Source organism: Oncorhynchus mykiss, chromosome 14 (genome assembly GCF_057628025.1).
Source record: "Oncorhynchus mykiss isolate SJ-2025 chromosome 14, ASM5762802v1, whole genome shotgun sequence".
Lineage (NCBI taxonomy): Eukaryota > Metazoa > Chordata > Actinopteri > Salmoniformes > Salmonidae > Oncorhynchus > Oncorhynchus mykiss.
Genome location: NC_143035.1, coordinates 6,616,457 through 6,641,212, shown reverse-complemented (window position 1 = coordinate 6,641,212; position 24,756 = coordinate 6,616,457). Strand labels below are relative to the sequence as shown.

The 24,756-nt window shown below is 41.6% G+C and overlaps 2 protein-coding genes across 7 annotated transcripts in view; both read left to right on the top strand.

The window, feature by feature from the left end:
• Nucleotides 1-2,866, top strand: part of pdgfrb (platelet-derived growth factor receptor, beta polypeptide) — a 61,296-nt gene extending 58,430 nt beyond the window's left edge. For all 4 annotated transcript variants that reach the window (XM_021560906.3, XM_021560909.3, XM_090198201.1 and 1 more), the window contains exon 23: nucleotides 962-2,866. In XM_021560906.3, coding sequence (XP_021416581.3) covers nucleotides 962-1,115 — 154 coding nt within the window. In that variant the 3' untranslated portion in view covers nucleotides 1,116-2,866. The remainder of the gene's footprint in view (nucleotides 1-961) is intronic.
• LOC100136949 (macrophage colony-stimulating factor receptor) lies at nucleotides 2,860-23,717 on the top strand. Of its 3 annotated transcripts, none has more exons than XM_021559488.3 (22): nucleotides 2,860-3,553; nucleotides 3,794-3,902; nucleotides 9,130-9,417; nucleotides 9,521-9,808; nucleotides 9,985-10,121; nucleotides 10,238-10,403; nucleotides 10,627-10,822; nucleotides 14,180-14,295; nucleotides 14,495-14,606; nucleotides 14,758-14,957; nucleotides 15,228-15,319; nucleotides 15,537-15,663; nucleotides 16,752-16,856; nucleotides 17,022-17,132; nucleotides 17,304-17,466; nucleotides 17,637-17,716; nucleotides 17,839-17,948; nucleotides 18,149-18,271; nucleotides 18,372-18,483; nucleotides 18,600-18,699; nucleotides 19,743-19,857; nucleotides 20,081-23,717. In XM_021559488.3, the coding sequence occupies exons 2-22, from the start codon at nucleotides 3,851-3,853 to the stop codon at nucleotides 20,240-20,242; spliced, it is 2,955 nt and encodes a 984-aa protein (XP_021415163.3). In that variant the 5' UTR covers nucleotides 2,860-3,553; nucleotides 3,794-3,850; the 3' UTR covers nucleotides 20,243-23,717.
• Nucleotides 23,718-24,756: the final 1,039 nt, after the last annotated feature.

Sequence of the window (24,756 nt, the reverse complement as noted above, 5' to 3'; positions counted from 1 at the left end):
ATAGCCCGTCCACTGCATGAATGTTTTTTAACCTAGCTACCATGGCAGTAGCTAGCTAACCTAGCTAGATAACTTAGCCGACATAGCTAATGTTAGCTAGCATAACCTATTTAAAACCTTATAAAGCAGATCATCTATCTATATAATAAATTGTGACATTATAACATCATTAGATAGTATCTCAAACAATTGTAACTTACCTGGCTTGAAAATACGTTTGTGGTGATGTCACTTGACACGTTCTAGCTTCTGGCTGAGTTTTCCACAGCTTTTTTCTCTAAAACTAGCATGAGCAAGTAGTTAGTAGAAGAAGAACTGTGAATGAAGCTGATATTGCGAGCAGCCCCCTCTGCTGGACAAAACAAGCACAAAGCGATTGAGACATTAACCGGTAGTCTCTGCTGCCCGGTCTTTCTTTCCACGTAAAATATTATTTCACTTTGCAGTCTGTTTTTAAAGCACAGTTAAAAACGGGGACATTTCTGGGGACAGTTCCAGCCGGGGACAGGCCACCAAAAACGGGGACTGTCCCCAATGAACGGGGACGCCTGGTCACCCTATCTTAATGGCTCGCATACACAATCCATGTCTCAATTGTCTCAAGGCTTCAAAATCCTTCTTTTACCTGTCTCCTGCCCTTCATCTACACTGATTGAAGTAGATTTAACAGGCAACATTAATAAGAGATCATAGCTTTCACCTGGATTCACCTGGTCAGTCTGTCATGGAAAGAGCAGGTGCTCATAATGCTTGGTACACTCAGTGTTACATTTTGAGGATTTTGTAAGACATTTAAACTGAAACCTTAGACAAGCCAAGCTGGCAGAAATATGATAGTTTAGGTTTTACATTGTTTTGATTTGTGGCGCAACGCTGTATAGTTTTCACCTGAAATGGGACGTAAAATCGTAATATCCCACGTTTGTTTGTAAAGGAACATGTGTGTTGTTATTCCCTGTAGCTCTCTGGCTCTGGAGGATGACGAGGCTGATTCCATCTCCCAGGAGACAGCCGAGGCAGACACCATTCCAGAAGAGGAGGATCTCCATGCCAACCAGGCTCTGATTCCACTGGAATCTTCTGGAACACCGGAAGTGGAAGACAGCTTCCTGTAGAGATTTAAGAAACTTGGTGAATGTATAGCAACATTCCTGAATAGTTTTAGTGCGGGGATGGGAAACTTTGATGGGGGTTGGGGCCACATATTGTTTTTTACTTATCATGAGGTTCCGCAGTGGCTCGCGGGTCTGCGTACACACATCCCTACCCACAAATGCAGTCAGAGCCGGCACTAGTTAATTTCCTTCTGCCAGTTGGCCATCCCTGCTTTAGTGGATTAAGACAACATGTTGCGATTTCAGTGAGGAGCTAACCCTAACAACATAAGCAATTCCCACTGCTTTAAGCAAATATTTCACAACTGGTACTTTCAAAATAATTCTGTGCTGAAAATCAATTGAAAATCAATAATTACAATGAGAGAGTGACATATATTTAATTAATGATGATTGTTGATTGATGATGATTTTAATAAATCTAATCAATGCAAAATACTCCATATTGAAGAGAGGGACCATTTTTCAAGCCTTCACATAATAATGAAGATGAAAAAATACCAGTATCACATAAGAATACAAATGTACATCAGGAAATTCATGATTTTAAAATACACTTGTAGTATGGTCACTATTGCAGTGTTTCTATGGGGATTTGTCTTGTCATTTTTCCTGATACATGTTTTGTATTTTTATATTACAAAGATGAAAACATTTTCTTTTACCCCTAAAAGTGGAGCATGTACTGTTACATTTTGCTTGTGTGAAAAAGTTCATATTTTTAGATGGGGAGGCTACTTTAGTTAGTAAAAACAATCAGAAACACATCATCTTATGGCATCTATACTTCTCAACATCAATGGGATATGACATTCTAGTTGCACTGAGGTATATTTTCTTTGTTTTTACAAATGTGTACTTTCTATTTCAAGTTATTTTGCGGGAATATAATTAACTTAGAGAAAAGATTCATGCATTTGGCCTTAATTAAGCAGAATAGGGTACATTCAGTAAAGGTTATGTGTCAAATATCATTTTATGTTGTCTTGAGTTTTATAGAGATTTTTTTAAACGTTTTATATAGCATTTTGTTTAAACAATTCTGTATACATTTTGCACTTTACAATGTTTAGGGAAACATGAACATTTCCAAGAAAGAGATTTAGGTTCAGTACATACTGTAAGAGATTGAATGATGTCTGAGAGGTATGAACAAACGTTATGTTTTTACACGGAGGTACTGACTGAATGAGAAGTGATCTGAGCATATCACTGCCTTTGCACACCTGGTACAAGATTAGTACGTTGTTGTGTACTGTGCCCATGACTGATCTAATATCTTTGAAGTGCTTTTGTATTGTATGAAGTTCTATGAAAAATACAAATAGTAGGTCCAATGTTAAAATAAGCTTCTCTTTGGTAGGAGATCTTTTTTAGAAATGTGGGTATCGAGATTTTAATCTATATTATTGAAACAATGAAATGATACCTGAGAGAAGTCACTTATTTTCTTGTAACTTGCTTAGAGTCCACTCACAGAGGTTGACCTATGGTTAGATACACTACCAGTGAAATATAAATATGCTTATTTGTATACATTTGTCACATGATGTAGGAACACGGAATGCAGAACACGCAGGAATGCAGAACACACACACTACATAATGTAGAATATTCACCACACACACGCTATGGTACCAAAGCTTTTCTGTATGTTTACAAATGTATTTTTATATGCAGTATTTTGTATGTTAATTAAAAGTGATTATGTGAAAATAAAAGTTGAATATATGAATATATAACACAAGAAATGTGTTCTGCATTTTATATTAGTTCAATGACTTGCAGCATTCTACTATTTTCCCATAACGGAAAATAATCCATTGTTTTTTAGCTCTCTAATTTTCAACACTAACATCTGTTTCTACATTGTCTTGTATTTTAATGCCTTGGCTTTATCCATTCAATGTCGAAGAGATAATAAATGGCCCCTGATTAATTGACCATAAGAGAGATATCCCCAAAAAATCCATTGGGACTTTCCCAAGCCCAGCTAGACTTAGTTCAATCAAAGCCTCTCTTTTCAGCCCTCAGCACAAGCAAACTCAAAACTCAGCCGATCATCTACCGTGTCGATCATGGGTTCTCTCTCTGTGGAATGGGAATGGGGATGAGGCTTAGCAGGCTTGGGCTGGGGCTAGGCAGCAGAGCAGCAGGGTGACCCATCATCACAGCAGATTAGTCTCAGCACCATGGCATTAGGACTGGGAGGGCCGTCCTGTTTTCTAGCTAAACAGAGACACATGGTCATTAGTGGGGAGCGTGACACCTCTATCTGTCTGTTTATGCCTCTCTCTCTTTTACTGGCTTCTGGTCAGGCTAAGGGAGATAGAGACAGAAGAGAGACAGGGTTGGAGGAACTTTACTCGCTCCCGGATGGTGAATCCACAGAGCTCTGTGGGATCAGAGGCATACCACTGAGCTGAAGAAATCTACAGGTTCAGTAGAGTTCATTGTTTCCAATCTTAGCCATGTTACACAGTAACTTTTATTAATAGCATGTGAATGACATTTGAAAAGGCTTTCAGTAAGGTCTGGCCTATATTGCCTTGATTTCAAGGTGACAAATCGTGAAAGTTTGATTTCCAAATATCCTCTTTAGAAAAGAAGAAGTGTATGACAGTGAGTGACAGCAGAGATCCAGCGTAATGATTCCTCATTTTTCTCCTTGACCACAGACACAATAACAACACTCCTAGACATACAGACACACATAGATCTGGAGCAGATCCAGGATGGAGCTGTACCTGGCCTTCCTTCTGGGGATCCTGCCCACTGCAGCTCAAGGTACGACTCAACGCCTGTTTTCAACTATACTGCATCGTATTGGGATTCATGTGTTGTGTTGTTGACATTGTACTCACTGCATCTCTTGTGTCCTCCATACTTTTACATACATATTACCAGACTAAAATGCCATTTATATGCAGCGGTGAAAAAGTACCCAACTGTCACACTTCAGAGAAATAAAAGATGCCTAAATAGAAAATGACTTGAGTAAAAGTGAAAGTCACCCAGTAAAATACCACTTGAGTAAAAGTGTAAAACTATTTAGTTTTAAATATACTTAATTATCAAAAGTAAATGTAATTGCACAAATATACTTAAGTATCAAAAGTAAAAGTATAAATCATTTCAAACCCGACAGCACAATTTTCTTGTTTTATTATTTTACGGATAGCTGCAAGCACACTACAACACTAAGACATCATTTACAAACGAAGCATTTGTCTTTAGTGAGTCTGCCAGATCTGAGGCAGAGATGACCAGGGATGTTCTCTTAAAAAGTGTGTGAATATGCCAATTTTTCTGTCCTGTTAAGCATTCGAAATGTAACTAGTACTTTTGGGTGTCATGGAAAATGTATGAAGTAAAAAGTACATTATATTATTGAGGAATGTAGTGGAGTAAAAGTAAAAGTTGTCAGAAATATCAATAGTAAAGAAAAGTACAGATACCCTAAAAACGACTTAAGTACTTGGAACCACAGTTAATTTTTATGTATTTAACTAGGCAAGTCAGTTAAGAACAAATTCTTATTTACAATGACAGCATACCAGGGAACAGTGGGTTAACTGCCTTGTTCAGGGGCAAAACAACAGATTCTTACCTTGTCAGCTCAGAGATTCGATCTGAGCAACCTTTCGGTTACTGGCCCAATGCTCTAACCACTAGGCTACCTGCTGCCCCAATACCTGATACTTAAGTATTTGTAAAACCAAATACTTTCAGACTTGTACTCAAACAGTATTTTACTGGGTGACTTTCACTTTAACTTGAGTCATTTTCTATTAAGATATCTTTACTTTGACTCAAATATGACAATTGGGTACTTTTTCCACCACTAGTGTAATGTTTATGTCCAATGGCCGATGAGCACCACTACGTTTTATCTATAATTTCTCTTCATATGACAAGGATTGAAAAGGATTTGCCAGTAGACTTTTGACTTGATTCATGATGATGACTGCTTGTCTAGCTTGCTATGTTAACATGATCAGTCCAATCAAAGCTATGGTAGATATATATTATGATTTTACATAATTTTATCTGTGACCAATGACCTTGAGTCTTCTCAGGTGGGCACTTCTAATGTAGATCTATGGCAGCACTCAAGGGGCTTGAATTTTCGACATCTCCCCGTAGATTTTGCAGTGACGTAGTGTCCCCATGAGTGACAGAACACTGAGCCAATCACGGCACAGCTAGAGAACATTACCAATCCCTGCGCTCCATATTTTCCCCACCACCACAGAAAGCACTGAGCTAGGCTGAAACACCTGCATTTTGGATCTGCCTTATTCAAGAAAGCAAAACATGTATGCGGCTTTATCAACTCAATGATTTTTTAATAACAATGTTTGCAAACTGATATGTGACATGTTGTAATGCCAAAATGACATGCGTACAGGGCTAAACAGGTGGGGCTCTGCCCCACCAGCCCTGAATGATGTGTCGCCACTGGTTAGAGTAGGAAAGTGTCAACTACCAATCACATTTTATGCACTGCAGTGCAAGCTAGCTGTAGCTTATGCTTTCAGTACTAGATTAATTATCTGATTCTTTGATTATGTGGACAAAATGGCAGTTCATGATGTAAGAGCTCTGATAGGTTGGAGGACGTCCTCCGGAACTTTTCATAATTACTGTGTAAGTCTATGGAAGGGGTTGAGAACCATGAGTCTCCTAGGTTTTGTATTGAAGTCAATGTACCCAGAGAAGGACGGAAACTAGCTTACCTCTGGCTACACCATGGTGCTACCCTACAGAGTGCTCTTGAGGCCACTGTCGACCTTCATTGCAAAACAGTGTGTTTTAATCAATGATTTGGTGACGTGAATATATTTAGTATAGTTTTATCTGAAAATTATGCCGTTTTTAATGTTTCATTATTTTTATTTTTATGAGCCTCTTTTGGTAGGACCGTAATGTCCTGTACATCTGCTGCTGTTCTTGTTCCATTGCTCAACAGCCATTTGATAGGGAGCTAGTATACTTGGGAGTCCATAGGAAGGTGGTGTGTAATGTTATCGGGAAGTCTAGACCCAATCGATACTGAATAGCCCAAAACCAGGAGCACTCCCTCACTTTGACACTCTGAGGTTGAGCTGTGGACTGTGGTAACTAAGAAAATCTGCTGAACAACAAAACTCAGTTCTGCTTTGAGATAAATCAAAAACAAGACATACTTTACATGAAAGAATGAATTGAGACAAAACCTATTGTGATTTTCAGATGTTGTTTTCTGATCCATGCTTTACCAGATACAGGAGAGTGGATGCTGAAATAAATCCACCACAAGAGAGCCCAATAGAGCCCAAATTAACTTTTTATCAAATAAGGTGTTAGAGAGTTAAAGGAGGACAAGAAAAACATGCTATTTGAAGCCCTATTCTACAGTAGCTTTATGTTGAAGTTCTTCAGACTCCCTTGGCCCCTGTGATTTGCTTGAGTGTCTCAAAGACGGCATTGTTTGTCCCTGTATCAGCGCATCACCAGCAGTTAGCTTTGTCACACCCAAAGGACATATACATGGTTTTACCACCCCATACAGCTCCCTCTGTCTCACTCTGACCCTTCTGTTTCGGGAAGAAAATAAGGAATTCAAAGATGTCTTTGTTTGTTTTTGTGTTGGTGTTTGTGGGTGTAAAAGGGCCAGGGCATTACCATAGTCTAGGAGGGTGGTTCTCAAACCGTTCCAAGTATTTTTATTTAACCCTTATTTAACTGTATTTAAGATGTACAGTGGGGCAAAAAAGTATTTAGTCAGCCACCAATTGTGCAAGTTCTCCCACTTAAAAAGATGAGAGAGGCCTGAAATTTTCATCATAGGTACACTTCAACTATGACAGACAAAATGAGAGAAAAAAATCCAGAAAATCACATTGTAGGATTTTTAATGAATTTATTTGCAAATTATGGTGGAAAATAAGTATTTGGTCAATAACAAAAGTTTATCTCAATACTTTGTTATATACCCTTTGTTGGCAATGACAGAGGTCAAACGTTTTCTGTAAGTCTTCACAAGGTTTTCACACACTGTTGCTGGTATTTTGGCCCATTCCTCCATGCAGATCTCCTCTAGAGCAGTGATGTTTTGGGGCTGTTGCTGGGCAACACGGACTTTCAACTCCCTCCAAAGATTTTCTATGGGGTTGAGATCTGGAGACTGGCTAGGCCACTCCAGGACCTTGAAATGCTTCTTACGAAGCCACTCCTTCGTTGCCCGGGCAGTGTGTTTGGGATCATTGTCATGCTGAAAGACCCAGCCACGTTTCATCTTCAATGCCCTTGCTGATGGAAGGAGGTTTTCACTCAAAATCTCACGATACATGGCCCCATTCATTCTTTCCTTTACATGGATCAGTCGTCCTGGTCCCTTTGCAGAAAAACAGCCCCAAAGCATAATGTTTCCACCCCCATGCTTCACAGTAGGTATGGTGTTCTTTGGATGCAACTCAGCATTCTTTGTCCTCCAAACACGACGAGTTGAGTTTTTACCAAAAAGTTATATTTTGGTTTCATCTGACCATATGACATTCTCCCAATCTTCTTCTGGATCATCCAAATGCTCTCTAGCAAACTTCAGACGGGCCTGGACATGTACTGGCTTAAGCAGGGGGACACGTCTGGCACTGCAGGATTTGAGTCCCTGGCGGCGTAGTGTATTACTGATGGTAGGCTTTGTTACTTTGGTCCCAGCTCTCTGCAGGTCATTCACTAGGTCCCCCCGTGTGGTTCTGGGATTTTTGCTCATCGTTCTTGTGATCATTTTGACCCCACGGGGTGAGATCTAGCGTGGAGCCCCAGATCAAGGGAGATTATCAGTGGTCTTGTATGTCTTCCATTTCCTAATAATTGCTCCCACATTTGATTTCTTCAAACCAAGCTGCTTACCTATTGCAGATTCAGTCTTCCCAGCCTGGTGCAGGTCTACAATTTTGTTTCTGGTGTCCTTTGACAGCTCTTTGGTCTTGGCCATAGTGGAGTTTGGAGTGTGACTGTTTGAGGTTGTGGACATGTGTCTTTTATACTGATAACAAGTTCAAACAGGTGCCATTAATACAGGTAACGAGTGGAGGACAGAGGAGCCTCTTAAAGAAGGTCTGTGAGAGCCAGAAATCTTGCTTGTTTGTAGGTGACCAAATACTTATTTTCCACCATAATTTGCTAATAAATTCATTAAAATTCCTACAATGTGATTTTCTAGATAGTTGAAGTGTACCTATGATGAACATTTACAGGCCTCTCTCATCTTTTTAAGTGGGAGAACTTGCACAATTGGTGGCTGACTAAACTTTTTTGCCCCACTGTATTTGATATATTCCAGAACTAGCACACCTGACTCAACTAATCATCAAGCCCTTCTGCGTGTTCCTCTGCCCAGGTGTTTCTGCCACGTGCCAGATCTTACATGCCTGGATATGTATTTTATGTATCAGCTAGCCATATACTATTTTATAGCAATCTGGTGCCCGACCGTACTGTCGATGACGCAACATGCAACCATTAGTTGATGCATGCAACATCTGAGCAGGGGAACGCGACCCTTGACTAGGTAAATCAGCTGAACTAGTTCAGGGCTACAACTAAATTATGAAATGTCTGTGGGTCCCTGAGGGACTAGTAAATGTGTCTCCATTCACTCCCGTTTTCGGTAGCATAACATTGATATAGAGAAGAAAAGCAGAAGTGAGAGAGAGAATAGGATCTCTCCTTTAGAGCCAGACTGGCCAGTTCTGTCATTTGTTTCCTGAATTTGTGGTGTCCAAGATGACTCTTAATCCTAAACGCAGAGTGACCAAGAAGACATTCAGAAAAATAAACAGTGATTTGAGGTTTAACTCGGAATTCCGAGTTGGATGTCTGTTAAAAACACATTTTCCAAGTTTAAGCTTTTTCTGAGTTCCCATTAGTCTTGAACGCACTGAAGTCAGAGATTTCCCACTTCCGAGGTCCCAGTTGTTTTGAAACGCGTAGATTTATGATCTCATCTCTATGTTAACCTCCTCAGAATGGCGACGTCCTGTGATCAAGCTAAACTCAGAGGTCGTGGTTGGGTCTGAAGTAGTACTGAACCCTGGCACCCCATTGGTCCTGAGGTGTGAGGGGGATGGGCCAGTCAACTGGCTGACCCGGTTGTCCAAACACAAGAGCTTAATCTCCAAGGGCAATGGGAGAGTCAGAACCTTCAAGGTGGACCGCCCCTCTGCAGAACACACTGGGACATATAAATGTGAATATACCAGTGTGAACGTCAAGGTTCGGGACTTGTTCTCTACGGTGCACGTGTATGTGAAAGGTAAGCTCAGAAGAGGAGAGAGTTACTGTTTGTTTACCATACCTGTAGAGACGGTGTGTTGGCCAGTATCCCTCATTCTAACACATCCCCCCTTCTCCACCAGACCCAGACAGCCTGTTTTGGACCAGCAGCGCGTCCCTGCGTGTGGTGAGGAAGGAGGGGGAGGACCACCTGCTCCCCTGCCTGCTGACCGACCCAGAGGCCACAGACTTGGGGCTCCGCATGGACAACTGTACCTCCGTGCCCCCAGGGATGAACTACACAGCAGACCCCCGCAGAGGCATTCTCATCCGCAACCTCCACCCCAGCTACAATGCTGACTATGTCTGCAGCGCCAAACTCCACGGGGTGGAGAGGACTTCCAAGACTTTCAACCTCAACATCATCCAAAGTAAGTAGGTTGAGTGTTGTGGAGGGATACTTTACTTAAAGTCACATGCTTGATCAGGCCCATGTACTGTACTGTAAAATTGCTATATATTCAAATTCAGGAACAAGCATTTGAATTGGCTAAGAAGTGTGTGCTTTTCTTATACATGCTGTGTTCCTGGTTCCCTCTGTGTCCAGGGCTGCGTTTCCCACCTTATGTATTCCTGGAAAAGGATGAGTATGTTCATATCGTGGGCGAGAAGCTGAGCATCCACTGCACCACACACAACCCCAACTTCAACTATAATGTCACGTGGAATTACAGCTCCAAAAAGGCAAGCACTTTCAGAGTATCTGGAGCAACCTATTTGTTCCACTGTTGGCCAAAATAAAACGCATGACAATATGTCTTGACAATGACATTATGTTATTTTCCTGTCTCTTCTTACAGAGATTTACAATAGAGCAGAAAGTCCAATCAGTTGACAGTAACCGTCTGGACATTGAAAGCATCCTGACCATCCCTGTAGTGGACCAGTCAGACACAGGCAACATTACCTGCATCGGCACCAACGAGGCTGGAGTCAACAAATCTACCACCTCCCTGATAGTTGTAGGTAAGTTATTGGATAACTCTAATACAATTCAGGCACACATGGGGATATTAGAACACATTCCAGTCGCAGAACTGGATCGTGAGAATCAACGCAGACTGTATCAATACAGCTTTTTTGGGGTGGACAAGTTTAGGAAGTCCCTCTCTGTTTCAGTGCCTAATGAAAACACTTCTGGCTGACCTTGAAGATAACCACTCCCATGTCTCTCCATGTCTCTGTCCAGAGGAGGCCTACATCCGTCTTTCTCCCCAGCTGTCCTCCAAGCTGGCTCACCAGGGCCTGTCCATTGACGTGAACGAGGGGGAAGACCTGAAACTCAGTGTCCTGATCGAGGCGTACCCTCAGATCATAGGCCAGCACTGGGCCACCCCTACAGCCTCCTCCACGCAGGAACAAACCTTTACACGCTATAACAACAGGTGGGTGGTACTCATACAACAACAAGATGAAGAGCACTGACTGAGTGAGGAGTGATCCTCCTCTAGCTGTTTTGGGAATGCGTTTGGGGCTTTGGGACTATAGGGCAGCGACAGAAAACTGTATTTTAAAATGTTCACGGATCAAAGGCTCACTTGATCATAATTATGCAGTGCATTCGGAAAGTATTCAGACCCATTACTTTTTCCACATTTTGTTACGTTACAGCCTTATTCTTAAATTAATTAAATATTTTTTTTCCCAATAGCCCATAATGACAAAGCAAAAAACAGGTTTCTAGAAATGTTTGCAAAAAGAAAAAATAAATAAAAATAATGTACATAGTACATATTCAGACCCTTTACTTAGTACTTTGTTGAAACACCTTTGACAGCGATTACAGCCTCGAGTCTTCTTGGCTATGACGCTACAAGCTTGGCACACCTGTATTTGGGGAGTTTCTCCCATTCTTTTCTGCAGATCCTCTGAAAGTCTGAGAGACTTGTTCTGAAGCCACTCCTTCATTGTCTTAGCTGTGTGCTTAGAGTCATTGTCCTGTTGCAAGGTGAACCTTCGCCCCAGTCTGAGGTCCTGAGCGCTCTGGAGCAGAATTTCATAAAAATCTCTCTGTACTTAGCTCCGTTCATCTTTCCCTCAATCCAGACTAGTCTCCCAGTCCCTGCCGCTGAAAAACATCCCCACAGCATGATGCTGCCACCACCATGCTTTACGGTAGGGGTGGTGCCAGGTTTCCTACAAACGTGACGCATGGCATTCAGGCCAAAGAGTTCAATCTTGGTTTCATCAGACCAGAGAATCTTGTTTCTCATGGTCTGAGAGTCCTCCAATCTGGCTGTCATGTGCCTTTTACTGACGAGTGGCTTCTGTCTTGAGTGCTGCAGAGATGGTTGTCCTCACCTCCCTGACAAAGGCCCTCTCCCCGGATTGCTCAGTTTGGCTGGGAGGCTAGCTCTTGGAGTCTTGGTGGTTCCAAATTTCTTCCATTTAAGAATGATATAATCCCCTGTGTTCTTTGGGACCTTCAATTCTTCAGAACTGTTTTGGTACCCTTCCCCAGATCTGTGACTCGACATAATCCTTTCTCGGAGCTCTACGGACAATGCCTTCAACCTCATGGCTTGGTTTTTGCTCTGACGTGCACTCTCAACTGTGGCACCTTATATAGACAGGTGTTTGCCTCTCCATATTATGTCCAATCAATTGAATTCACCACAGGTGGAGTCCAATCAAGTTGTAGACACATATGAAGAATGATAAATGGAAACTGGATGCACATGAGATCAATTTCGAGTCCCATAGCAAAGGGTTTGAATACTTATGTAAATAAGGTTTTTCAGTTTTTTATTTTGAATACATTTGCAAAAAAAATGTTTTTACCTGTTCCCGCTTTGTCATTATGGGGTATTGTGTGTAAATTGATGAGGACATTTGTTATTTAATACATTGTTGAATAAGGCTGTCACGTAACATATTGTGGAAAAGGTCAATGGGTCTGAATACTTTCTGAATGTACTGAAATTCAGAATGGGGAAACTGCAGAAGATTTGAAATGAGCTGATGTTTCCGTTTATTTGTTTATCTGGCACAAACTCAGACATCACCACCACCGGTCCAAAGAGTTCTGTACTATGAAACTAGAGTTAAGGGAAGGAAAGAGCTAATGTTTTACCTCCGCTATGACACATAGCAGTAACTGTCTAAGGAGAACTAGCATGTATTAGTCACCAAACCACACAACATCTGCATTCATTCCACTTTTGTCCCAGTTAAACATTTCCAGTGACTAGATAAAACTCTTAGAAAAAAAGGGTTCCAAAAGGGTTATTCAGCTCTCCCCATAGGAGAACCCTTTTTGGTTCCAGGTAGAACCCATTTGTGTTCCATGTAGATCTCTCTGTGGAACCCAAAATTATTCTACATGGAACCAAACTAATTCTACCTGGAACCAAAAAGGGTTCTTCATAGGGTTCTCTTATGGGGACAGCCGAAGAACCCTTTTAGGTTCTAAATAGTACCTTTTTTTCTAAGAGTGTATAGTCATGGCCAAAAGTTTTGAGAATGACACAAATATTAAGTTTCACAAAGTTTGCTGCTTCAGTGTCTTTAGATATTTTTGTCAGATGTTACAATGGAAAACTGTATAATATCAAGCCTCTTGAGGATTGACCACAAATTCTCAATGGGATTACGGTCTGGGGAGTTTCCTGGCCATGGAGCCAAAATATTGATGTTTTGTTCCCCGAGCCACTTCGTTATTACTTTTGCCTTATGGCAAGGTGCTCCATCATGCTGGAAAAAGGCATTGTTTTGTCACCAAACTGTTCCTGGATGGTTGGGAGAAGTTGCTCTCAGGGGATGTGTTGGTACCATTCTTTATTCATGGCTGTGTTATTAGGCAAAATTGTGAGTGAGCCCACTCCCTTGGCTGATAAGCAACCCCACACATGAATGGTCTCAGGATACTTTACTGTTGGCATGACACAGGGCTGATGGTGGCGCTCACCTTGTCTTCTCCGGACAAGCTTTTTTTCCGGATGTCCCAAACAATCGGAAAGGGGATTCATCAGAGAAAATGACTTTACCCCAGTCCTCAGCAGTCCAATCCCTGTACCTTTTGCAGAATAGCTGCACAAGGTACAGAGAAGAGAGAAGTGGCTTCTTTGCTGCCCTTCTTGACACCAGGCCATCCTCCAAAAGTCTTCGCCTCACTGTGCATGCAGATGCACTCGCACCTGCCTGCTGCCATTCCTGAATCAACTTTAGGAGACGGTCCTGGCGCTTGCTGGACTTTCTTGGGCACCCTGAAGCCTTCTTCACAACAATTGAACCGCTCTCCTTGAAGTTCTTGATGATCCGATAAATGGTTGACTTTGGTGCAATCTTACTGGCAGTGAAGCCCTTTTGTGCAAAGCAATGATGATGGCACGTGTTTCCTTCCAGGTAACCATGGTTGACAGAGGAAGAACAATGATTCCAAGCACCACCCTCCTTTTGAAGCTTCCAGTCTGTTATTCGAACTCAATCAGCATGACAGAGGGATCTCCAGTCTTGTCCTCGTCAACAGTCACACCTGTGTTAACGAGAGAATCACTGACATGATGTCAGCTGGTCCTTTTGTGGCAGGGCTGAAATGCAGGGGAAATATTTTTGGGGATTCAGTTCATTTGCATGGCAAAGAGGGACTTTTCAATTAATTGCAATTCATCTGATCACTCTTCATAACATTCTGGAGTATATGCAAATTGCCATCATACAAACTGAGGCAGCAAAAAATTACTATTTGTGGCATTCTCAAAACTTTTGGCCACGACTGTAGATCAGGTCTGTTTTTCACTCAGGTATTCCGCTACCCTGCTGCTCAAGAGGATGATTGCACAGGAGCAGGGCCAGTACACCTTCTATGCCAAGAGTTCCATGGCCAACGCATCCATTACATTCCAAATCCAAATGTATCGTAAGTAAAGTATGAGTACAGACATACTAATACACAGTGTCAGTTCATACAACAACCATTCTCTCTGAGGAATACATTTTTTTATCTATTTTTTTATCTATCTATTTTATCTATTGAACATATTTGTCTCTATGTTGAGTGTGTGAGATTTATTACTTGACCATGCCACTGACTTCCTCTGCTCTCTCTTGATTGGCAGAGAGGCCGGTTGCCGTGGTGAGATGGGAGAACATCACCACCCTCACGTGCACGTCGTTCGGTTACCCTGCTCCCATAATCCTCTGGTACCAGTGCTCTGGAATCCGAACCACGTAGGTGTTAGAGAGGGCACAATGGTATGATATTGCCATTGTAAAAGATAGACTTAATAAGTATAGTATGTATTTAAAAATATATAATGACGTATTAGGTATCATAACTAAATGGGGAACTCTATCCTATCTGTGTCTTCCTATGGAACAGGTGCAATGAGAACGCAACAGGTCTCCAGATGCCTGCTCCTCTCTTGGCCCAAACAGTCGAGGTCCAGAGGGAGGAGTATGGAGTGGTCGAGGTCCAGAGCGTCCTGACAATGGAACCGTCCAGCCATAGGATGACCGTGGAGTGTGTCGCCTTCAACCTAGTCGGAGTCGGTAAAGACACCTTCGCCATGGACGTTTCCAGTAAGAGCCAGAGCACGGTCATCCATGGTTATCCTCAGGCTTACTGTCTTATCCTTAGTTCATACTCCTTTTTCCTGTGTCATCGTAGTCAAGCACATGAGCTGTACATGAACTGTCTGTTCTTTTGTTTATTCAGATTCACAATAGCCGTTACTTTAGCTGCAGCTACTCTTCCTTGGTTCCACATAAACCCATAACAAAGCCATCACACACAGCATGTTCTAAGTGTGTCATCACCAGACACCCTGACTCTTCTCTCTGATTGGATAGATATAATGTTCACCTCCACTCTATTGGGAGCAGCTGGTGTGCTGGCCCTTCTCCTCCTGCTACTCATGGTCCTGCTCTACAAGTACAAACAGGTAGGACACAAAACACCCTCTGCAATATAGAAAATATACTAATAGACCAGTATGCAATCTCATCTAAAATAAAATAGGCAAGAAACTGATATGTTCATGAATAGAGTATTAACAAATACATGTAGTTTGAAATCATTGTTACCTTTAGTCAAAGAAACCATGGAGAACCCTTAGTTATTCAAATGGTTGACTAATGAACATTTCCTTCCCTCTGAAGAAACCGAGATATGAGATCCGGTGGAAGATCATCCAGGCCAGTGAAGGAAACAACTACACCTTTATCGACCCAACTCAGATGCCGTACAATGAGAAGTGGGAGTTTCCCAGGGACAAGCTCAAGCTAGGTGTGTGGCCTTTTCTTAGATAGGCTACTGCAGTGGTTTGGTTCTTGGAAGTTTGATGAAAAATGTCATTTGGCCTTACTACTGTTAGGCCATACAAACACATTGAATAACAGATACACTACATGGAACAACAGATAGTCCCCCCAAAAGTTTGTTCTGAAGTGTCTGTTCTATATCTGAGAGATATAAGAAAGATTTTTCTGACTTGTATTTGACCACTTATCTCCATATACAGTGCTTCCATGAATTGTTTTAACTGGTCATGGGGGACCTTCAGAGGAGTCTTGTGAGGCTTGTGGGCATCCTAAGGCAAAAACAATGGACATGTACGTGTTTGTGAGAGACTTACCTTTCCACAGAGGGATCATATTAGTATGTAGCCCAAACTGTTCGGACGCTACAGACAGAAGTTGGCAGATCGGCTGTACGGACTACGGAAGAGTCACAAGATGCTTGTCGGGGTAGTAGAGCAAAACTACGACTCCCACAAGGGGGTTAAAGTTAATTTCCTGAAATTCTGCACATTTTGCCATGTGGCGTAGCGAAAACTTTGCCGTTTTAAAGCAAGTTGGCTGCAATTCTAAACAGTTTGCCATGGAGCGGAGAGATGTTTTTGAAATTGTATAAATCATTTCATGCAATTCTGCTCATTTTGCCATAATGTGGAAGCACATGTTAGCAGTTTTTAATATGATAACTGATGATCAATGGGCCCCATCCCGTCGGTAATTCGACCATGCTTACTACAAGTTTAGATAGCTGGCCGCTAGACTAACTTACCATGCTAGAAAAACATTGCTGACATGGGCTAATTGACTGCTGATGCACAAACAAATTTCGACATTGCACCTTGTGTATTCTTCTATTCTAACTATCAACAGTAAGTTGAGCCCTCGACTGAATTATTATTGACATTTTTTCGTGAATTTGCCAATTGCCCATCCCTGGGTTAGATATTCCATACTGTATGGTGAATGAGTGGAATCTCAACTACATGTACAACTGTAAAGTGTATTTATTTACGGGAAAGAAAGGATATTGACATACAGTCAGACTAGAAAGTGATGCGTTGGATGTGTGACCCGCAGGAAAGATCCTAGGAGCCGGGGCCTTTGGGAAGGTGGTGGAGGCCACAGCCTATGGTCTGGGGGAGGACGACAACGCGATGCGAGTGGCTGTAAAGATGCTCAAAGGTCAGAATCCATTGAATTGAACACGTTTTTTTAGTTCAGGAGTAGAATTGATCAAAGTCTGAGAAACCGTCTGTGATCACAGTGGTACGGGATTGTCATATGATTGGGTTTATCTTTCTCTCTGTTTATTTATCTATCTATCTGTCTATCTATCTCTTTCTGCAGCCAGGGCCCACTCAGATGAGAGAGAGGCTTTGATGTCAGAACTGAAGATTCTGAGTCACCTGGGACAGCACAAGAACATTGTCAACCTCCTGGGAGCCTGCACTCAGGCGGGTGAGACTGAACACTATAAAACACAGCTTCCTATCTGAAGAAGTGCAGAGACATTCAGAGAATTACAGTATCTGTATATTTTTGTAAATGCGTTTGAGTCAAGTTTCGTACTATGTGGAAGTTTGAAAGTTTTCTCAATTTATTATGAAATATAAATGTTTCTTATCTCAGGACCTGTACTGGTGATCACTGAGTACTGTAGTCATGGCGACCTTCTGAACTTCCTGCGACACAAGCAGGAGACCTTCCTGAACTTTGTCATGAACATACCAGCGGTACCAGAGGAGACCAGTGACTACAAGAACCTCTGTGAAGGGAAACAGTTCATCAGAAGGTATGGATAATGTTGGCACCAAGCCCATGAAAAAGAGGGTGTACTCTGACTCACCTTTATTCAGCACACAGAGAAGCAGTCTTGTGAAGTAACCACTTTGTGTGATTTACCACCTCTCGACCCTCACCCTCCTCTCCTCCCCTGATCCCGTTCTCCGCTCCTTCTACCAGTGACAGTGGGATCTCCAGTGTGTGTTCTGACAGCTACCTGGAGATGAGGCCTGGTCCCCAGCCTGTCAACTCCTCTCTGGGTAATTGATCCGTCTTACTCCCTTTTCTTTTATCTGGCACCATTCATTGCATTGGTTCACCAGTTTATTGTTGTTTGTCTCAGTTGGACATTTCTATGAACATAAAAATGTGGTTCTATCAGACTCTGTGTGTGAGGATGGTGGGCCGGACTCGTGGCCGTTGGACATGGAGGACCTGCTGAGATTCTCCTACCAGGTGGCTCAGGGCTTGGACTTCCTTGCAGCCAAGAACGTGAGTCACATCAACACAAAGTTTCACAACAAAGGTTGCGAAACAAGGCTTGTATAAGTACACTTCGCAATTGGAGATTATGTTTGATGAAAATTCAGCATACTATAGTTTAAAAAATATATAATCTCTTGGAAAGTAGAGATGCACTTTGTGATGCCGCCGTAACCTACTGTAACTGATTCTCTCTCTGTCTGTCTCAGTGTATTCACCGGGACGTGGCAGCTCGGAACGTCCTCCTGACAGACCTCCATGTGGCTAAGATCTGTGACTTCGGCCTGGCACGTGACATCATGAATGACTCCAACTATGTGGTGAAGGGCAATGTGAGCAAACAACAGTGACAGCCTCAATAACATGTTCCATGTCAATAAAGAAACATTCACGTGTGTTTGATATGCGTTTCCTCGCACCATGTGTCTATAGGCGCGTCTGCCAGTGAAGTGGATGGCTCCAGAGAGTATCTTTGACTGTCTCTACACTGTCCAGAGTGACGTCTGGTCCTATGGGATCCTGCTATGGGAGATCTTCTCTCTAGGTGAGCTGGCATAAACATAGATTTCTCAACATAATAGATTTTGATATCTCTGGTGAAATCATTCAGTCGTTCTTGTTTAGTTGTTTAATTCATGTGTCTTTGTTTAATTTCTTTAGGAAAGAGTCCCTACCCCAGTATCCTGGTGGATACTAAATTCTACAACATGATCAAGTGTGGTTATCAGATGTCTCGGCCAGACTTTGCACCTCCAGAGATGTAAGTTACAGATTCAGGGCTTTTAGGTTTAAATAACCTTGTCCCCAGGCCAATTGGGCTTCATTGGGATACACATTCATGTATACTACAATATCCTTTTATAATATTCTGCAAGACTGAACAAAGACCCCCTATGTTCCAGTCATACCCCCTGTTCAGCATTTGTAACAAAAGTATATGTATTGTGCCATAGAAGCATTAAGCATGGCTGATTCCAGATTACTTGGCTGGAGTTCTGAGCCCTACATTGAAAAAGTAACAAAGCTCTCCTCCACAATCAAACACCCCATAGAAACGAGAAAGAAAGAGTGTATTTTTCAATATCTCCAAGGCTCCATACATCTGTGTGTGTCGATTCGCTGTGGTTGCCACACTGCCCGGAATAACTGTATTGTGGGTCCGGAGACAGAGCGACAGAGGGGGACTGAGACTGAGTCAGGACTTATTCATCTGGGCCCCTTTGTGTGGGGATGAGTCAGTCCTTGGTCAGGCGTGGTTCTGCGTGTTAGCCACATGATCAGCAGGCTGGGGCCCGAAACAGTGCCATTTCACAGACCAGGCAAGGAGAAGACTAGAGGGACTGTAGTGGTGTTTAGCAGGGGTGCATCTCCGGTGTTCGAAAGACCACAGAGCTCTTTATTGAGACAATCTTCTCCATGATGCTTGAGGGCCTTGTAGAACGACGAGGAATGATACTAAATATTTTTTTTTTTTTACGGTATCGGAACCAATATGATACTTCAAATTATATTTGTCACATGCACTGAATACAACAGTTGTAGTCTTTACCATGACATGCTTTCTTACGAGCCCTTCCCAACGATGCAGAGTAAAAAATAACACAAGAGGAATAACATACACAAGAATCAAGCTACTGTCTATACAGGGAGTAGCAGTACCAGATCAATGTGCAAGGGTACGATGTACAGTATTTGAGGTAGATATTTACATGAAGGCAGGGTAAAGTGACTGGGCATCAGGATGATAATAATAAGAGTAAGAATAAAGAAGAATAAGGTAATCATGTATTTATGTCCCACTAGGTATACAATCATGAAAATGTGCTGGAATCTGGAGCCAACAGAGCGACCGACCTTCAGCAAGATCAGCCAGCTGATTGAGAGATTACTGGGTGAGGAGCCAGAACGTCCAGATCAGGTAACACAGACAGGGGGATTGATGTTTACCATGGTAGATAAGCTGTATATCTCTCATCAGGATAAAACAGCATCTACCCTATGGACAGCATAAAACATGTTTCATTGTCAGACTGGATTGACCAGACTTAAGCATTGTTTGAAGATAGCAATACTGTAACTCATGAATGAGTTTTTGTTTTGAAACCTGTTCTCTTCAGTGTTCTACTCTCCCGTCCCAGCAGCACCAGAACATCCAGCTGCAGCAGGACATGATGGTCGAGGAGTTGGAGCTGTGTGATGATAATGATGAGCCTAAGTGTTGTGACGGTTCCTGTGACCAGTCGTGTGAGCACGAAGAGGAGGAGCAACCACTGGTGAAGACCAATAACTATCAGTTCTGCTGAAAGCATAATTCTATTTCTATGTCTGACAGCTCCGACATCATCAAACTGTCCACATTCTGATCTGGAATTCGTCCACTTTCTATCTTCTCCTGCTCACTGTAGAATCATTCTGGGAGCACAGAGCCAAAGAAATGGAATTGTGATATTTTGTTAAAGCATTGAAAATCAGTTTTTAGGCCTGTTTTACACTGTATACAGACAGGAAGCTGCGAGAGTCATGTCATGTGACTTGTTATATCCCATGACAAGTTTTGGAAAAACAAAGGCGGGAATGAATCTAATCACAGATAGTGCCTTAGATGTGTAATTAATATATATAATGCCTTATTTTACATTAATTACTCTTCTTTGTTGTTTTGGAGATTATCTTTTAAATCTATGCACCAAAGATGCATCTACCCTGACAGAACAGATTGTGTTGCTCACAGCTTTTTGTAGGCTATTTGTACTTTTAATGTAGATTATATTCTTCTGTAGCCACTATGGTGAGGGTTTATCTATTATTTGAGGGAAATGGGAACGAATGCTGGTGGTGTTTGAATTGACATTTGTCGGCGGGTTCACTTTCACATTGTAGGACTACCTTTTCTCAACATGCTATGCAGCAGCAAGACAGTAGCAAACAATGCAATTGTATAATTTCTGCTACAGTATATTTGAGCAGGTTTTATATTTGTATGATGGCTTAGTTTGATGCTGGACGTAATAACATGAGATGCAATTTAACTGGGGACCACATTCCATGTATTGTCCCTCAGCCTAAACATGCTGCATGAAATGCATTGAAATGGATTTTGAGACGCTATTTACATCAATGGAAGCATGTGTATTGTTTAAAAAAAAATCTCTAGCCATAGTTGTTTTGTATGACAAGCACAATATGACAGAATCACGCAGCTGTCTAAAAGGCACAAGATTTTAGTTGTGCGTTAACCAATATTACTTCAGACTCAGCCAGTCGACATGTAGCCTATATGCTATATGCTACAGTAGGGAATGAAAGGCAGATAAAACTGTACAAGGAAATCTGTGGATCACAGTATTGACAACACAAAGGCTTTGTTTTTGATTGATTCAATCGATTCTTTATTTCTGTAACACTCAATATTTTGATGTTCATTCATTCGTCACTTCATCATTTTTGGGGGGTCAATTATGCTGTAAAAATGTTTATTCATTGTATTGAATGTAGAATTCAGCTAATACTGCCTACTGTAATTGTGATGATTGCAGATACAAGCTCTACGTCAAAGTGAAAAGCTATATGTCAGCTGTAAATCAGAATTGTTGTAAGAAATTTACTTGGATTGTCAGCAGCTATTCTGAACACTGAGTTGAAAGGAGAGAAAACTATGAGCTTTTTATTAAAGGGAAATTTAAAAAAAATGTTCAATTGCATATTCATTATCTCTAGCACCACCCCAACATCAACATGAGAAAATGGCGCGTTTCTATGTTTATTTGTAAAAAAGATAAAGATAACTATTTCCAATGACATCATTGGTGTGTGTGGCTGATGTGAAATGGCTAGCTAGTTAGCGGTGGTGCGCGCTAATAGTGTTTCAGTCGGTGACGTCACTTGCTCTGAGACCTAGAAGTAGTTGTTCCCCTTGGCGCGATGGGTAACGATGCTTCGTGAATGACTGTGGTTGATGTGTGCAGAGGGTCCCTGGTTTGAGCCCAGGCTGGGGCGAGGAGAGGGACGGAAGCTATACTGTTACATTGATGCTGTTGATCCGGATCACTGGTTGCTGCGAAAAAGGACGAGGTCAAAAGGGGGGTGATTGTGGCCGATGTGAAATGGCTAGCTAGTTAGCGGTGGTGCGCGCTAATAGTGTTTCAGTCTGTGACGTTACTCGCTCTGAGACCTAGAAGTAGTTGTTCCCCTTGCTCTGCAAGGGCCGTGGCTTTTGTGGCACGATGCTTCATGGTTGATGTGTGCAGAGGGTCCCTGGTTCGAGCCCAGGTTGGGGCGAGGAGAGGGACGGAAGCTATACTGTTACATGTGCATAATGTGATTTTAAGCATTTATGAGTAGGCATTGTCTTCTAATTGCTTGATGATGTCATTGGAAACACAGGCTGCCGTTACACGATGAAACTTTCACGCAATTTGAGTTGCTTCTTCATTGCTTCGTGAAATAATAAGGAACTCATTATTATTTCAGCAGCCAATCAAAACAATTGGCTGCTTTTGTCACATTATTCATTCGAAGGTTAGGAATTCTGACCCAGTTGTCATGTCAACACAGCTGTCAGTGATGTGCAGCACCATCAGTGGTCAAGGTTGACAGAACAGAGACTAGCACAACAAGAGATCATATACAAATGATTGTACATGGTTTAGCAGTCAATAAATGATATTTTGACCTGAAAAATGTCCACCATGATCTGCGCTAGCTAGCTAGCTGTGTTGGTGTTAGCAATGTCATTTTGGCTAGCTAACAAGCTAAATTGTACATAATGCATATCTTCTATATCTTTGCTGTTACAATAACCAAATGGTTGGATAAACAACTCATTTGTGAAACCACAATGTAACACAGCAGAAGACATGGGGAGATTCTCAAACAAGCAGCTTCAATTAATTGGCTGTTGCATGCAATTTTAATCACGTTTGAGTAGCTGCATGTAACAGCAAAGTTGCTTGAGATGATGTCACTTGCAACCTGCAACTGTAGTGAAAATGTTGTGAAAGTTGCTTTCATGTAAGTCCAGCCTTATCTTCCACTATCTTTTTTACTACAAAATATAGAAATGCACAATTTTCACATATGTTGATGTTGTGGTGGTGCTGGAGATGATGAATATGAAGTGAAACATTTTTAAATGTCCCTTTAACTGTATGTATGATATACATTGAGTATACCAAAAATTAAGAACACTTGCTCTTTCCATGACAGACTGACCAGGTCAAAGCTATGATCCCTTATTGATGTCACTTGTTAAATCCACTTCAAATCAGTATAGATGAATGGGGAGGAAGGTTAAAGAAGGATTTTTAAGCATTGAGACAATTGAAACATGGATTATGCACCATTCAGAGGGTGAATGTGCAAGACAAAAATGTAATTGCCTTTGAACGGGGTATGTTAGTAGGTGCCAGGTTTGTGTCAAGAATTGCAATGCTGCTGAGTTTCATGCTCAACAGTTTCCTGTGTGTATCAAGAACGGTCCATCACCCAAAGGACATCCAGCCAACTTGACACAACTGTAGGAAGCATTTGGAGTTAACATGGGCCAGCATCCCTGTGAAACGCTTTCGACACCTTGTGGGGGTGCAACTCAATGGTAGGAAGGTGTTCCTAAGGTTTGGGATACTCAGTGTAATGTAAATGTTATTTTTACTTTACTGCTTGAAAGCAAAGGACAAATCATTTGTGGGTCATCCTTTTAGTTTATGCTAACCAAATCACAGTATGGTTTCTGCAAGGACAGTAATTACATTCACAGACAATGTGTCGAAAACTCTGAAACTTGGCTTTCCTTGGAAATATGTCATTTTCCATTTACCCTCGCCTTCAAAAACAAAATATTTCAGCCTAGATACTCTATTGTACATCCTAAGAAAGAACAAATAGGACCACAACAGGGAACAAAATGCTACATTCCTGTGAGTTTTAAACTGTCCCCATTTTGGATACAATAATGTCTTCTCTGCGTTTTTCTGAAGGTTCATTCCATGTTGTCATGACAGGTTGAGCAATACCAGACCACCTAAATAGGAAGTAAGAATCACCCCAAACAAAACCACAGAAACTTGATTCAACATAAATAAATACTTTTTAACTTTATTTAGAAAGTCTTGAGTAAAACCACTCAGGAAATGTCATCATTTAAGCTTGAACCGGCCAAGTCAAGTGACCGGGCGATGCCAGTGAGGGAGGCGTGCCCTGCTCAAAATGAAATGGAGGTCCGTGCCACACGCTCATATTGTTAACGATGCAGCATGGTGCATCGTTCAGAAACATACATCTCCTTTCCATAAAATATGTTTGAGTTATAAAACTATTTTTCATTGTGAAGGCAGATAAAGCGTTTTTTAAATCAAAAGTAATGCCTTTCGCATGTGAAAACACAGAATCCTACTCAGTACGGGGCATTAATAAAATCCACTGATTGTTCTCTTGAAATTCTGTTCGAGCAGCTGTGATAGAACAGTCCTGACATTTGGAGCCACTCCTCCAACTGGAGTTTAGGCACAGTCTCCTGTAGTCCTTTCACATCTGCCATGAGGCAGATGAGAAAGGTTGTCTACTTGAATCTTTGAAAACATTTATGTTCAAAGCAGAGGATAAAACATCAGAACAGTCTCACTGATAATGACAAAGCACGAGAGGTCATTAAATACACACAGTTGTTAAATCATAATAGACGTCTAGACCAAACATTAAGCACTCCAAGATTGAAGTTAGTCAACATGGACAATATGCTCTATTCTAAAACTGTGAACATTCCTTCAGTCAAAGTAAAGCAGAGGGCAGTAACTGTAGTAGCGTTCAAATTTAGACTCTT